This window comes from Spermophilus citellus, assembly GCF_964194105.1.
Source record: "Spermophilus citellus genome assembly, chromosome: X".
Lineage (NCBI taxonomy): Eukaryota > Metazoa > Chordata > Mammalia > Rodentia > Sciuridae > Spermophilus > Spermophilus citellus.
In genome coordinates, this window is record NC_138190.1 from 64,476,552 (window position 1) to 64,491,407 (window position 14,856).

Here is a 14,856-nt window from a genome sequence, read left to right on the forward strand (position 1 = left end):
ACATAAAAATAGACAAATACATTCTGTCCATCTACAACTACAAAAAATTAAAAAATATAAATTAAAAATATAAAAATTCAATCACTTATATAGTTAATTTTTAAAAATTCCTCTAACTATAATTGGAACTCTTTCGATTATTTTCTTTTTCTTCTTTTTGGTAGTGGAAATTAAACCCAGAATGAATTTTTTTTTAAAAAAGCACCTGCTCTACAACTGAATTTTACTTTCGCTGACTCTATTCATTTTTAGAAATATAATGCACACTTAATTGAGTAAATGCTAATGCTACTTAGTTTAAGAAAAGTGAATATAGTGACCCAAGCAAGGGTAGCAATATACCTAATTGGGCTAAGAGGTGATAAAGGGTACAGTATATAGTAAATGGAACAAAGTGCTGAATGAATTAAAAAAGTTTTGTAAATGGTACAGGTATTGCTTGTTTCATAAAAAGCCAATTTCTGAATTGCCCCAAAATATTCAGTTCTCTAATTAAACAGGAACCTTGCTAGCTTCTTTTTGTTCATTTGCTTGGCAACCTCCCTCTTTTTTGAAATAATCAAAATAACTTAAGAGTTTACCACATCCAGTTTAAAATCATGGGGGGCTGTAATGAAGGATGCAGACATAACAGAATGCAGATAAGATAGTATTAAACTGAAGATGGCTCTGTATATCATATATTTTGTTGAAATAATGTTTTCACCTTAATACATAGATGTTGTGATTATTACATACACTTGGAGTTATTTACACAATGATGAGGGTAAGTTTACACTCATCCTTATTTCCTTATCCAACCCTTGTGAATGTATGACTGAGATATTTTGTAGGTTAGGACAACCTAAGTACCAAAACTAAGACTTAGATCTCATTAAACATAATACATAATCAATATATAATAACTGTAACATCTGAATGGTTAAGAAGAATCCTGTTATACTGAAAGTCTATAAGTATGAATGTATATAATAAGCTAAAACATCTGAGCATGATTGAATTAAAAAATTGTGGTATAGATGTTCTAAAATTTATAACTTAAAATCTGGACACAATATTAAGCAATTTTGCACAGTTTTACCATAAGCAAAGATCAGATATCAAACTGTTAGAAAAGAACAAATATAGTTTAAAAAAATATTGTTTTTGATCGACTGCTTGATCCAGGTATGGTAACACTGAAACCCTGATGGATTCTAATTTTCAGTTTTAAGCATAGCTTTAACAGAAAATTTGTTTCTTAAAATCCATTGTCGCCATGATTCATAAAGAAAAGTAATCCTGTGTATTTCCTTCTGCTATTTTTTTCTGTAATTGTCATTGACATTAAAATGTAACCATGAGGTAAACGAGATAACACTAACAAAAACTGGCTATTAGGACATCAGGGTGGTTCAGCATATCACTGACAGTATTTATGAAGAATCATAAATGTGGTTACAAAACACATAAGAGAACAAAAGGAAAAGAAAATTAGTATACAAAATATCAAGCATTAAGTGCCTTACCTTCTTCACGCCTTAAATTCCTTTCAATGTTTGCTACACAAGAAGCACAAGTCATGCCGGTAACCTGTATGTAACACTTAGATGAAGTCTTCGCCTCCTCCTTATTATGAACTGGTGTCATTGTCTTATTAAATTCAATAGTTGATGACAAAGGTGGAATTTCTGATGAGGGCTGAGCTATCACTACTAATGGTTCATTTGTATCTAGAAGAAAGGGAAAGATTCTTTTAATTTGTGATATTGATTATTCTCCAACTGCCACCTTGTCACATATTACAATCCACATCCCCAAACACTGCCAACCCATTTATTTAAAACCAAAAAGTCCTACAATCCTCAGCAAATATGTAGTCTTTACACTTTCCCAGCATTAACTTCCAGTTTCAACAGTGCCCAATATACTGTACTGAAAGCTATGCAAATACAGTCTGTCTTTCAGCCAGGTATGGTGGCACATTCCTGTAATTCCAGTAATTTGAGAAACTGAGGCAGGAGATTGTAAATTTGAGGCAGGAATGGGCACCTTAGCAAAATCCTGTTTCAAAAAATATAAAAGGCTGGGAAATGTAACTCGGTGGTAGAGTGCCCCTGGGTTTAATCCCTATCACAAAACGACAACAACAAAACAGTATTTTCAGACTGTGACTGAATCCAGGTAAGTGAAAACATGAAAAGTGAAACCCTGGACAAGGGAAGACTATTAAGTGGAACAAAAAGCAGTTTATAAAACAGCATTGCAATATGATTTCATCTAAAATGTTGTGGGCATATGCATAAGAAAGCATGGAAAGCTATATAACAAATTTAACAGTGACTACTTCTGGAGTGGGGTTAAGGCAGGGATAGAATGAGAGAAGAACAAATTCCCTCTACTGATGCTCCTTATAGTTTGAATTGTTAGCACACATTTAAAATGTCTTTGTGGACAGTATAAGAGGCAAGGAATAAGAAGTAGTCTTCATTTTGCATAAAGGAGTATTCAGAGAATCTCTATATAGAATATTTATAAACCATGGAACAATTGTCATCCCAGAAGCTCCCCTATAGTCTCAGAAAATATGTCCTAGTTTAGCCATTGAGGTATTAATCGCTTCCCCAAAAGGGAAAGATCATTCTAATACATTTCTGCACCTATAAAAATGCCAAAATTTTTCCTCTCCTGTTCATGAAGAAGTGATATGAAAATTTCTACTGACCTATCTAAGTTGTTCTTTCTCCCACTTGGACCAAAAAAAACAATGCAATTCTATTTGGGCTAGTGCACAAAAGAACCCTTGCATGCACAGTTTCCAGGATGTTGAAGAAGAGCATCTTTGGAAGAAACTTTAACAAAAGCCTGATCATTTCCCCAGATTTCTCATATAAGGGGCTGGGGTTGTGGCTAGTAGTAGAGCGCTCGCCCAGCATGTGCAAGGCCCTGGGTTCAATACTCAGCACCACATAAAAATAAATAAATAAATAAAGTTACGGGGTATAATCCATTTATGTATAATATGTCAAAATACACTCTATTGTCACAAATATCTAAAAACATCAAATAAAAAATGCAGATTCTGGTTTTGTACACTGTAGTTGGGACCTGGGATTCTGCACTTCCACCAATCTCCCAGCTGATGGCCATGCGGCCCAATATGGGTACAGCAAAAGACAGTTTCAATAGTAAAGGACCATATTCTTCCCCATTCCTAAACTTGTCAATATTTGATCTTTTTACACACACACACACACACACACACACACACACACACACATTTTACTTATAGTTGGATACAATACCTTTTATTTTTTTAATGTGGTGCTTAGGATCGAACCTAGTGCCTCCAACATGCTAGGCGAGTGCTCTACCACTGAGCCACGACCCCAGCCCCCCCCCCCATATCTAATCTTAAGTGAATCACTTTGGAAAACTATTCATTCATATTATAATAATGTTATTTAGAATACTGAAGGAGAAAGTTTACCAAATAGTACCACCCTTTTTGTTTTATTTGTTTGTTTACACTACTCAGGATTGAAACCAGGGCCTTATCCATGCTAAGAAAGCACAACTGAGACAGATACCCAGCCCTTTAAAAAAATTGAAACAGGCTGGCCTCCAACTGGCAATCTTTCTGTGTCAGCCTCCAGTGTAGCTAGAACTACAGACATGAGCAACTTCACCCAGCTTCACTGTTATCTTAAAGGACTCAAAAAGTAGGCTCCTTCAGCAAAAGGTAATAACTTGGGCTTTGAATAAATCCATTATTCTAATATAGCCAGAAACTTCATTCATTCTCTCATAATTACTACTGAATCTTAATCGTGAACTTAGACAATGAGAAAAAATGGTTTGTAGTGCCCATCACTGTAAGTCTTGTTTCAGAGTCATTTAGTTATTTTAGGTACCAGAGGTAACCTTGAATACCATCTGCAATTTTCACACTCTGGAAGTACAGTATTAAAGTCACGGAGGTGGACCCTTCAGTTACTGAGACATGACTTCTAAATAAAGAGTCATAAAACTGTGACCTTTAGTCCTGTGAGTGTGGCAATCAAATAACAAAAGCTTCTACCTTTCACAAAGACAGTGAAGTACTAAAAGGTCACAATGAACAAATGGTTGATGTATGTCTGTCTTTTTTGGGTGGTGGTGGAGATTGAACCCAGGGCCTCTGTGCATACTAAGGAATCACTCTCCCAACTGAGCTATATCCCCAGCCCCTGGCTGGCTTGTAATTAGCTTTTTTTTTTTTTTTAAAGAGAGAGTGAGAGAGGAGAGAGAGAGAGAGATTTTTTAATATTTATTTATTTATTTTTTTTTAGTTCTCGGCAGACACAACATCTTTTGTTGGTATGTGGTGCTGAGGATCGAACCCGGGCCGCACGCATTCCAGGCGAGCGCGCTACCGCTTGAGCCACATCCCCAGCCCAGTAATTAGCTTTTCTACAACACTTCTTATGCTTAAATAAATTAAAAGGAAAGTTGTTTTTCCTATACTTGAGACAATAATTAGAAATTATTAAAAAATCTGAAGGATTTACAATCCAATACTCAAAAGTGGAAGGGGCTCAGGGTAATGTAACAAATACATAATCTAAAAATGGCTGAAAAACAATGATAAACATCATGTTTGCAATTTACTCTCAAATAGTTCACACACAAAATAATATTCACATATGTATATATGTATATACATAAGTGTATATCAGAGAATGAGAAAACAAAGGTAATGAAATATGAACAACTGGGGATATAAATGAAATTGATAAACAGGATTTCTTTGTACTGTTCTGACAATTTTCTTGTAAGTTTGAAATTATTCAAAAAAAAAATTACAGCCTGGTGCAGTGGCACATGACTGCAATCCCAGTGATTCAAGAGGCTGACATGGGAGGATCACAAATTCAAGGCCAGCTTCAGCAACACAGCAAGAACCTGTTTCCAAATAAAAAGGGGCTAAGGATGTAGCTTAGTGGTAAAGCACCCCTGAGTTCAATCCTCAGTACTGAAAACATAAAAGTTATAAAAGGAAGAAACTTAAGAGTATTTTGTGTGCTTTAATTGGTTAATGAAAACTTCACATATTGCATGTCTTTTTACTTTACTAGAATGACAATAGTGATGGTTGTGATAAAAGGCGTCTCCCATTTTTCTCACAACCTCCTTTAACATTTATGACCCATGCAGGACACAGAAGCAAAAGGCGTTGATCCCTTCATCAGAGAACAAGTCACAGGGGCAGACTCTGAGTAGAGGATTAGCTCTGACACTGATACTCAGAAAATTAAAATGGTTAGCCACAATTGTGGTAGAATCTTGAACTGATTGATCTCTAGCAGAACCACAGGTTGAAGTCATTTGATATCAACCTTTAATCCCAATAACATGGGTCACTGTTGTTGCAACTCTAATTGTTTTAGAGTAACATTCATTGTGCCAGGGTTTTGTTTCATTTTAACCTATCATATCTATTAACATATTTTTATGAGCCCTAACAGATGCAGGCCATATAACCAGTTTCTGATAATTATTTTTTGAATAATTAATTCATAGGGCCCTTGACAGTAATAGGTTGAAATTTTAAAAAATGTTAAAAGTTACTGAGCATGTTGTATTGATGGTTCCCGAGGACTAGCTGGATCTCTATATGGTGTCAGGGACTGAACAAGTACTCTTGAATTCCAATTACTAGTCTGATCAAAATTTCTCCTATTGGGCTAGGGGTCTAGCTCAGTAATAGAGCACTTGCTTACCATGTGTCAGACCCCAGGTTTGAGGAAAAGCATCACCAAAAAAAGAAAGAAAAAAAGAAATTCTGTTGCTCAAGTCCATCTTTGAAAACACCTAAGGAAATTGGGAAGTTGCAGCTCTGCTCTCATTTGTTATACAAGATATCATAAAATGGTGGCTATTTAAATTATATTATTTAATATTATTATTTTGGGTACCAGGGGTTGAACTCAGGGACATTAGACCATTGAGCCACATCCCCAGCCCTTTTTTGTATTTTATTCAAAGACAGGGTCTCACTGAGTTGCTTATCACCTTGCTTTTTGCTGAGGCTGGCTTTGAACTCATGATCCTCCTGCCTTAGCCACCCGAGCTGCTAGATTATAGGTGTGCGCCACCGTGCCTGGCTAATATATTTTTATTGGATTAAATGAAGATTCTGGACTTTGTGTAAATAAGGCTAATATAAATTCAATTCATTTTATTCATAGAGATCAACAGAGCACATTTTTTAGACCAGTGTTCTCAAACTTTAATGTACATAAGAATTACCTGGAGAGCTCATTAAAATGTAGATTTGGGTTCAATAAGTCAGCAGTGGGCTAGAGAGTCTGTATTTCTAACATGCTGCCAAGTGATGCTGATGTTGCTGATCTGTGAACTACACTTCAAGTTGCAAAAATTTAGACTCAAGTAAATAGGAAAAACTTCCTTTTTGAGTCTAGTCTGAAAGTTTATGGGGCCCTTGCTTAATGTAATGACAAATACCAGATCTGAATGTGAAAAATACTTCAGTTTTATATCATATGTGATATAAATTAATTATATTTGGGTTCCTATGTGTAAGATGCAAATGAATATTATAAGCAACTTGTTTTAATAATACTGATATAAACGAAACTTATTTAGGTGGTATTCCTCATCGACAAAATAATACTAAATATATGCCAAAGTATTTTGATTTTATAGAAACTCTGAAAAAAAACAACATTATGAATTATTGAAATGCAAATCAACATAATTTCAAATTCTGTCATTTTGAAAGTTTTTCAAAACTGTAAGTAGTAAAAATAAAAACACTGTAAATGGTAACAGATAAAATTAAATTTTGCTAAAATTAATTTTAGTCATTTTTATGGCTACCTGATATAGTCTCACTTCCAATATATCTATCCAATTTAAATTTTCTTTCTAGTTTCATAATTATTCCCTTTTGCAATTATAGATTCCCTAAATGTTTTTCAGTCTTTTGGTACTGGAGACTCTTTAACTTTAATATTTTGTAAAATTTTCTAATAAGGAATTATGTGTCACATTTTTAGAGCACAGTTATATTATTCATAATAGCTAACAGTAGAAACTCAAATTTCTATTAACTGATGAATGAAGAAATAAATGTGGTATATATCCATACAGTGGAATATTATGAAGTTCTGATATATCCTACAATATGGATGTACCTTGAAAACATTATGCAAAGTAAAACATTCCAGACACACAAAAGGACAAATATTATATGATCCCATTTATATGAGATGGGGGAGGTGGGAGAGAGGGCAGAAGAAGGGTAGATGGACGTGATCAGTGTATGACATATGCATGTATAAAAACATCAGTGAATCTCACAAATCTGAATAATTAATATGTGTTATTAATATGTTAATATAATAGTGATCACAAAGAACAGTGGTCACTAAGGGCTGGGAGGAAGGAAAAATGGGGAGTGCTAATGCGTATAGGATTTCTTTGGGGGATGACAAAAATGTACTAAAATTATATAATGTTGATGCCTGCAAAACTGTGCATATACTAACAGCAAATTAAGTTTGTACTTTCAAAGGGTGAATTGTATGGTATTATGTGAACTACAGGTTGAGTAGCCCTTGTCAGAAATGCTTAGGGTCATTCAACAGATGAATGGATAAAGAAAATGTGGTATATATACACAATGGAATATTACTCAGCCATAAAGAAGAATGAAATTATGGCATTTGCTGGTAAATGGACAGAATTGGAGGATATCATACTAATTGAAATAAGCCAATCTCCAAAAACCAAAAGCCAATGTTCTCTCTGATATGTAGATGCTAACACACAATAAGGGGAGAGGGAAGAACAGAGGTTCATTGGATTAGACAAAGGGGAATGAACGGAAGGGAGGATGGGAATAAGAAAGACAGTAGAATAAATCAGACATAACTTTCCTATGCTCAATATATGGACACATGACCAGCGTAACTGCACATCATGTTTAACCACAAGAATGAGATCCTAATTAGAATACATTATACTCCATATATGTACATTATATCAAATACATTCTACTGTCATGTACAACTAAAACAAAAAACAAAAAAAAATAAATGCTTGAGGTCAGGAGTGTTTTGGATTTTTGAACATTTGCCTAAATGCAATGAAATATATAGAGGATGGGACCCAAATCAAAACATGAAATTCATTTGTGTTTCGTATACATCTTATCTGCAAATCTTGAAAATAATTTTTAAAAATATCTTTGGTCTGCCTATGTTTTGAGAGCAACCCATCACATGTGGTGAAGTGTGGAATTTTCCACTTAATGGCATCATGTTGGCACTCAAAAAGTTTTGAATTTTGGGGCTGGGGCTATAGCTCAGTGGCAAAGCACTTGCCTAGCATTTGTGAGGCATGGGGTTCGGTCCTTAGCACTACATAAAAAAACTAAACAAATAAAGGCGTGCTGTCCATTTACAGCTATCAATTGTTTTAAAAGTTATGAATTTTGCAGCATTTTGTTTTTCTGGAGCATTTTGCATTCTGGATTTTCAGATTAGGGATATTCACTATGTACATGTCAACTTCTAAATGTGAGAATTATATAATTTCTACCATTTGTCATCAATATGAAAATTAAGAATGCTTTTTATTCCTCAGGGTCCTCTCCCACTGACACTTATGTACCATAATAATCTAGGCATGTGTTTACTAAAAGCCTTGATTCAGTCTGAGTGAGCATAAAAAAGGACTATTACTATTTGATATCTTTCATTCTAATCAGAATAGCAAAGGTTAATGACATTGTCTGGAAAACATTTGTATTTGTTTTAGTCATTAAGGCAAGAAATTTCATTAAGTCAATTCTTTAGTTTAATTCAAGGCCAGGTTCAATTCTGGTTCAAAACAACAAGTTCACATAGGCAAATTCCACTGGATATACGTTTTTGTTTCCAGTTAAAAAGTAAGAGCTATCAGGAAATATGAAAAATTTGAAACAGGTCTGGAATCAGTTTAATTTGGATGTCTAAATTTAAAGTCACAGTTTAAATCTTTTTTATTTATTTATACCATTTCTTTTTTAAAATAACATTTGGCTCCCCCATTATATAAATACATGCATACATCATTTTTTTTAAAGAGAGAGTGAGAGAGGAGAGAGAGAGAGAGAGAGAGAGAATTTTTAATATTTATTTTTTAGTTCTTGGCAGACACAACATCTTTGTTGGTATGTGGTGCTGAGGATCGAACCCGGGCCGCACGCATGCCAGGCGAGCGCGCTACCGCTTGAGCCACATCCATACATCATTGATGTAAAAAATGTATAATACACTGGAAAGCACAATGAAAACAAAAAAAAAATCACTCTTATCCTACCAATCAAAGAAAACCACAATTTGGGGGGAACAGGGACTGAAATATAGCAGGTCAGATTCCATGCATGTATGATTTTATTGGGATGAACCCAGCTACTATGTATGATGCTCGTTAAATAAATAAATAAAATATAACCACTATTAAAATTTTGGTTCATGTCCTGTGGAATTTTATTCATTTTTATTCATTACAGAAATGAATTCATATATATTTATTTATAATTTTGATTGCAGTACATATGTGGAATTTTAGCTTTATTTTTCATTTAGCAAAATAGCTCAGACATTTTCCTATAGTATTACTTATCTGTAATACCATCATTTTTTATGGCTTCACAGCATTTCATCACATGGTTATACCATGATTTACTTATTGTTTATAGTTTTTCAAATACTATAAATAATTATCCAAACATCCTTAGGCATCTTTGTATGTGCTGCTGGCTACCTCCCTAGGACTTGTTAGTAAAAAGTGGAATTTCAGTGCCTATAAATCATTTCTCATTGCTGAAAGCCAAATGAAGTGGCAAAATAAAAATAAAAGAACATTAGGGAAGTCAAAGAAAAAGTGATAGTTACCTGATAGGGCGGCATGAAATCCCATGTCTTCTATTGCTTCTCTCAAGGTTTCCGGAGAGGTTAGTAGAGTGTCATACTCAACAGTTCCATTGCTATTTGCAAGGGAGACTCGTATGGATTTTACACCTGCCTTTTTTGATATTACACCTTCAATAGACTGTACACAAGAATTACAAGTCATACCATCAATGTGTATCACAGTTTCTTGAGTCAGAGGCTGGCTAACTATGTTCAAAGGCATCTTTTGAAGGGATGAGCTGGAGGGAGAGGTGGAGGTACTCTCAACTTCACTTGCAATCCTAACTCTATATTGCCCTGGTGAAACAGCTTCTATTGCTTTTCTCAGCATTTCTGGAGTGACTGAGCTTGCATTGTACTTTACAACGGCAGACCTATTCTCTAAAGAAACTACTATGCTGCTTACATATTGGAGTGTAGATAAAGCGCTTTCAATATTTGACACACACGATTTACAATGCATGCCATCTATGATGAAAGTAGCTGTTGTATCATTGGTATATGATGATGATGGACTTCTTTGCTGTGATCCTTCTGGAGATTTCACTGGTGTGTTCTTTAGACGTTCTACATCAATAGCTCCCAATTTAAGGTACTTGGGCTGTTTTTTGATGTATGCTGGAAAGCCTGCAGCTTCGATCTGCTTCTTTATTTCCTCTACTGTGATAAGATGAGGTTGGTAAACAACAGTGGCTTCTTGGTTGTCTAGGGAAACTAGTTAATAAAAAGAAACATGAATATTATTTAAGTCAGTTATTCCTGCACCCCTTCAGAATCAATAATTATTTCTCTCTCATTCTTCTCAACATCTGTTCTTAAAATAATTTTGTTCTTTTCATAAAATGTGATTGACATGAAGTGGAAAGAAATAAAAGATATTATCACTGTTGCTATGGTCTCTAAGTTTCTATAAACCTGCATAGAAATATATTAAAGAGTCCCCCAGGCATGTTGTGGTAAGAACCCTGAACTCCAGGAATCACTACCCCAGCTGCCCTTTCTGCCAAACTAAAGTTCAAGACTCTCATAACCTTTAATTATAATCATTAACTTTACTGACATTAATGCTGGGAATATGCTATGCCTCAAACTTCAAAGAAGTGGAAAGCATTCTAGTCCCATGGATTCAAAACCCATGCTTGGGAAGAAAGCAAAAAGTTAAAAGATCAAACCCGAAAACTAAGCTTTATAAAACAAGCAAAATCATATTGGAACTATTACCTTTAATTCGCTGAATACCTTGCAGTTTCCCAATTTTTCCTTCAATAGTGCTAGTGCATGAATGGCAGGTCATTCCTTCCACTTTCATCTTCAACATGACTTCCCCTGCTGGAGCCATACTGTGGTCTTCATAAGGTCCTGTTTTTTTCTCTACAGTTCCAATATCTAAACTGAGGTCTGGAACCAGCTCTATTATCTGATTGGCATTCACTATAGAAGGAATGATTGTCACTACTGCAGCTCTTTGCTGAGGGGAAATTTTAATGTCTGTCACACCCTTGGTCTTGAGCAATGTGCTTTGGATATGGTCCCATGGTGGAGCCAGTGAATCAGTAACAGTCAAAAACACAGTATCGGTTAAAACTGGAAGAGGGTTAGGATTATGGAGAACAGCATCAAAGCCCATGTCATCGATAGCTTCCTGTAGGGTCTTTGGAGTCTGCAGTTTAGGGTCATAAATAATCGTTGCATTTTTCTCTTCCAGTGAAACCTTTTGGAAGGAAATTTCAGAAGTTAGTTTAATTAAGTGATATGACATTGGGTTTTATTTATTTATTTGGTTCTAGAGATTGAACCCAGGGGCACTCAACCATGGATTCACATCCCCAGCCCTTTTTACTTATTTATTTTTTTGTTTTGAGACAGGGGTTTGCTAAGTTGCTGAGGCTGACCTTGAACTTGTGATCCTTCTGCCTTAGCTTCCCAAGTTGCTGGGACTATAGGCATGTGCCACAGTGTCTGGCTCACATGACAGAGGATCTTAAAAATGTCAATAATTATTATCACATTCAAGAAGAATAAAATAACTCAATCTAATTGGAGTAAATAATAATAAATAATTTATTATTTTTCATTATACTATTCTCATTGGAAAGGAACATAAAATGTCTTGTCTATTTAAAAGAAAGGTAAAGCCTATGTGACTATGGTACCAGACAACTATCTGAAATATGTACATGGACAAATATACCCTAGAATTTCACAACACAGCACAAACTACTCTTTCCTACCATCTCCTTTCATGACTATTCCAATACTTCACAGTCTACTAATTCAAAAGGTTATATGGGAAGCAGGATTAGCTATAGAAAATAAAAAGGTAACATGAATTTTGCTCATATAAAATGTTCAATTAAGATAACTGTTGGCAACGGAGAGAGAAGGGAAAGCACATGGAAATAGTAGGAGACCTTCAATGATACATAGAATTATAAGAGGTTATGAGGGGCAAGGGGGAGGGAAAAAAAGGGAGAGAATTGAACAACAGCAGGGGAGGTAGAGAGGGAAGATGGGAGGGGAGGGGAGGGGAGGGGGGATAGTAGGGGATAGGAAAGGTAGCAGAATACAACAGTCACTAATATGGCATTATGTAAAAATGTGAATATGTAACAGATGTGATTCTGCAATCTGTATTTGGGGTGAAAATGGGAGCTCAAAACACAATTTGAGTCAAATGTATGAAAGATGATATATCATGAGCTATGTAATGCTTTAAATAATCAATAAAAAAAGAAAAAAAAGATAACTGTTGGCAAGAAAAGACACTAACCTGCCAGTTTATGAGTGAAGGTAATATTTATAGGTTTTTGTAGCATATACTCCTATTACTCTTAAGTCACTACAGCATAGTATTAATTTTGTTCAAAACCAGAACACTTTTAATGATTCTTTTATGGTTCATAAACATGATGATTGGGTTTTCACATTTAAGTGTAAGATATGCCTCACTTAATCCTTGTTATGACACTAGCACATTTTCTGACAGAAAAAAGGAACTTTTGGTGTTTTGCCTGATTAGATTATAAAACAATGGTTGTATTAGTTAAAATATTTTTAGTTGTAGATGGATATAATTCCTTTATTTGTTTTTTATGTGGTGCTGAAGATCAAATCCAGTGCCTCACACATGCTAGGCAAGCGCTCTACCACTGAGCTACAACCCCAGCCCCCAATGGTTATATTCTTTTTAAAAAAATTTTTAATGTTTATTTTTTAGTTTTGGCAGACACAATATCTTTGTTTTGTATGTGGTGCTGAGGATCGAACCTAGGCTGCACGCATGCCAACTGAGCATGCTACCACTTGAGCCACATCCCCAGCCCCACAATGGTTGTATTCTTAAAGTTCAGTTACAGCATATAATTTAACTACTGTCATGACTGCATCTCTTTGGCTAACATATTACAAAGATTTATGATGAACACACACATTCACAAATACTGGGTTAAGAGAATATTTTAATTCCAACTATAATTCTCTACTACTTATTAGCCAACCACCCTCTATTAGTTCCATCATCTAAAAAAATGAGAAAATGGGCCCTGTGTTCTTATAGGGTTTTTTTATAGTGATCATATAAGTAAATAGATAGGAAAATTCTTTGTAGCAGCAACAAGTTATATAAAAGTAAGCCACTAATTATTATCAAGAACTTATTGTATATGCCTGGAAATGGGATGCTCAGGATACAAAGTGAACATGGCATAATCATTAGGAGCAATACTGGCACAGAGACTCTAGAAAAAATGGACACTCATTCATCCCTAGGAACAGAGGTGAGGGAAGATAATATCTGAGCATTAAAGGACAAACAGGAATCAGCAAGGATGTATGAGGCAGGGAAATATAGACAACTGGAAGCACAAGACTAGTGAGAGATGAGAAGCTGGGGAAATAGACAACTGCTCAATTATGGGGTCTCACATAACAATATTGTTTTGTAATTTATCTTTTAGTAAGTGGGGAGGCATGGATAAGTTAAGCAGGGAAATGACATGATTAAATTTGCATTACAGAGAAGAGTCATTTCAGGGGCTGTGTGGAATATGATAAGGTGGGGTGGAGTAATAAAGGAGGAAGGAAGATCAAAGAGGAGGCTACCACAATTACAACAGTGGTGCAATAGATTCTGAATTACAACATGCACACTGGAGTAAAGAGAACAGAGGCAGTTCCAAGATACATTTAGTACAGCAGGGCCTAACTAATCAGATGTAGAGGGTAAGGAATGACTAGGATGATTCATAAATTCCTGGCTTGGGCCAGTGGATAGATGGTAATGCCATTAAATGATATTAGAAAGAGGGGAAGAAAAAAAGAAGAAGTCAAGAGGTAAAAGTAGAGCAAAAGGAGAGGTAATGAATATAGCTCTAGGGATCCAACATGGCGGCCGGCAAGGAAGCAGCACTCTCAATATCTCCACATTAACGGGATCAGAAAGACCCATTAAAACAGCTACATTCTACCTACTGAGGAACTTCTAGCAAAATTCCGTTAAAAGGAGACCTGCCGGGAATTAGTAAGTTTATTAGAAGTGACAGTTTGTCTCAGACAAGTGAATCTTGGCCGGCCACGCGGGCGTAGAACTCCAATCCCGCAGCCACCGGCCGCTTCTGCAAGCAGCCGGCGGCCCGGAGCAGCGCGGCAAGAAGGGTCCCCACCCGACCTGGCAGAGGGCCCCCGCCATCCCGGCTCTCCTGGCGGCCCCGCTCTCACTCTGCGAACGGCCACCCCACCCCCCCGGCTCTTAGCCACGCGGCCGCAGCTGCCCTGCTCTACAAGCGGCCCCGGCAGCCCGGCTCGACAAGAAGGGTCCCTGCCAGGCCGGCAGACAGCCCCCGCCATCCCAGCTCTCCTGGAGGCCCCGCCCACTCTGAGAACGGCTACCCCGCCCGCCTGGCTCTTAGCCACG

General features: G+C 36.1%; 1 protein-coding gene across 1 annotated transcript in view; it reads right to left on the minus strand.

Annotated features, from left to right (window-relative positions):
• The window catches only part of ATP7A (ATPase copper transporting alpha), a 74,773-nt gene that overhangs the window by 37,559 nt on the left and 22,358 nt on the right, over positions 1 to 14,856 (minus strand). The window contains exons 2-4 of the mRNA XM_081278020.1: positions 11,166 to 11,655; positions 9,927 to 10,658; positions 1,509 to 1,712 (exon numbers count right to left, since the gene is read on the minus strand). Coding sequence (XP_081134146.1) covers positions 1,509 to 1,712; positions 9,927 to 10,658; positions 11,166 to 11,655 — 1,426 coding nt within the window. The remainder of the gene's footprint in view (positions 1 to 1,508; positions 1,713 to 9,926; positions 10,659 to 11,165; positions 11,656 to 14,856) is intronic.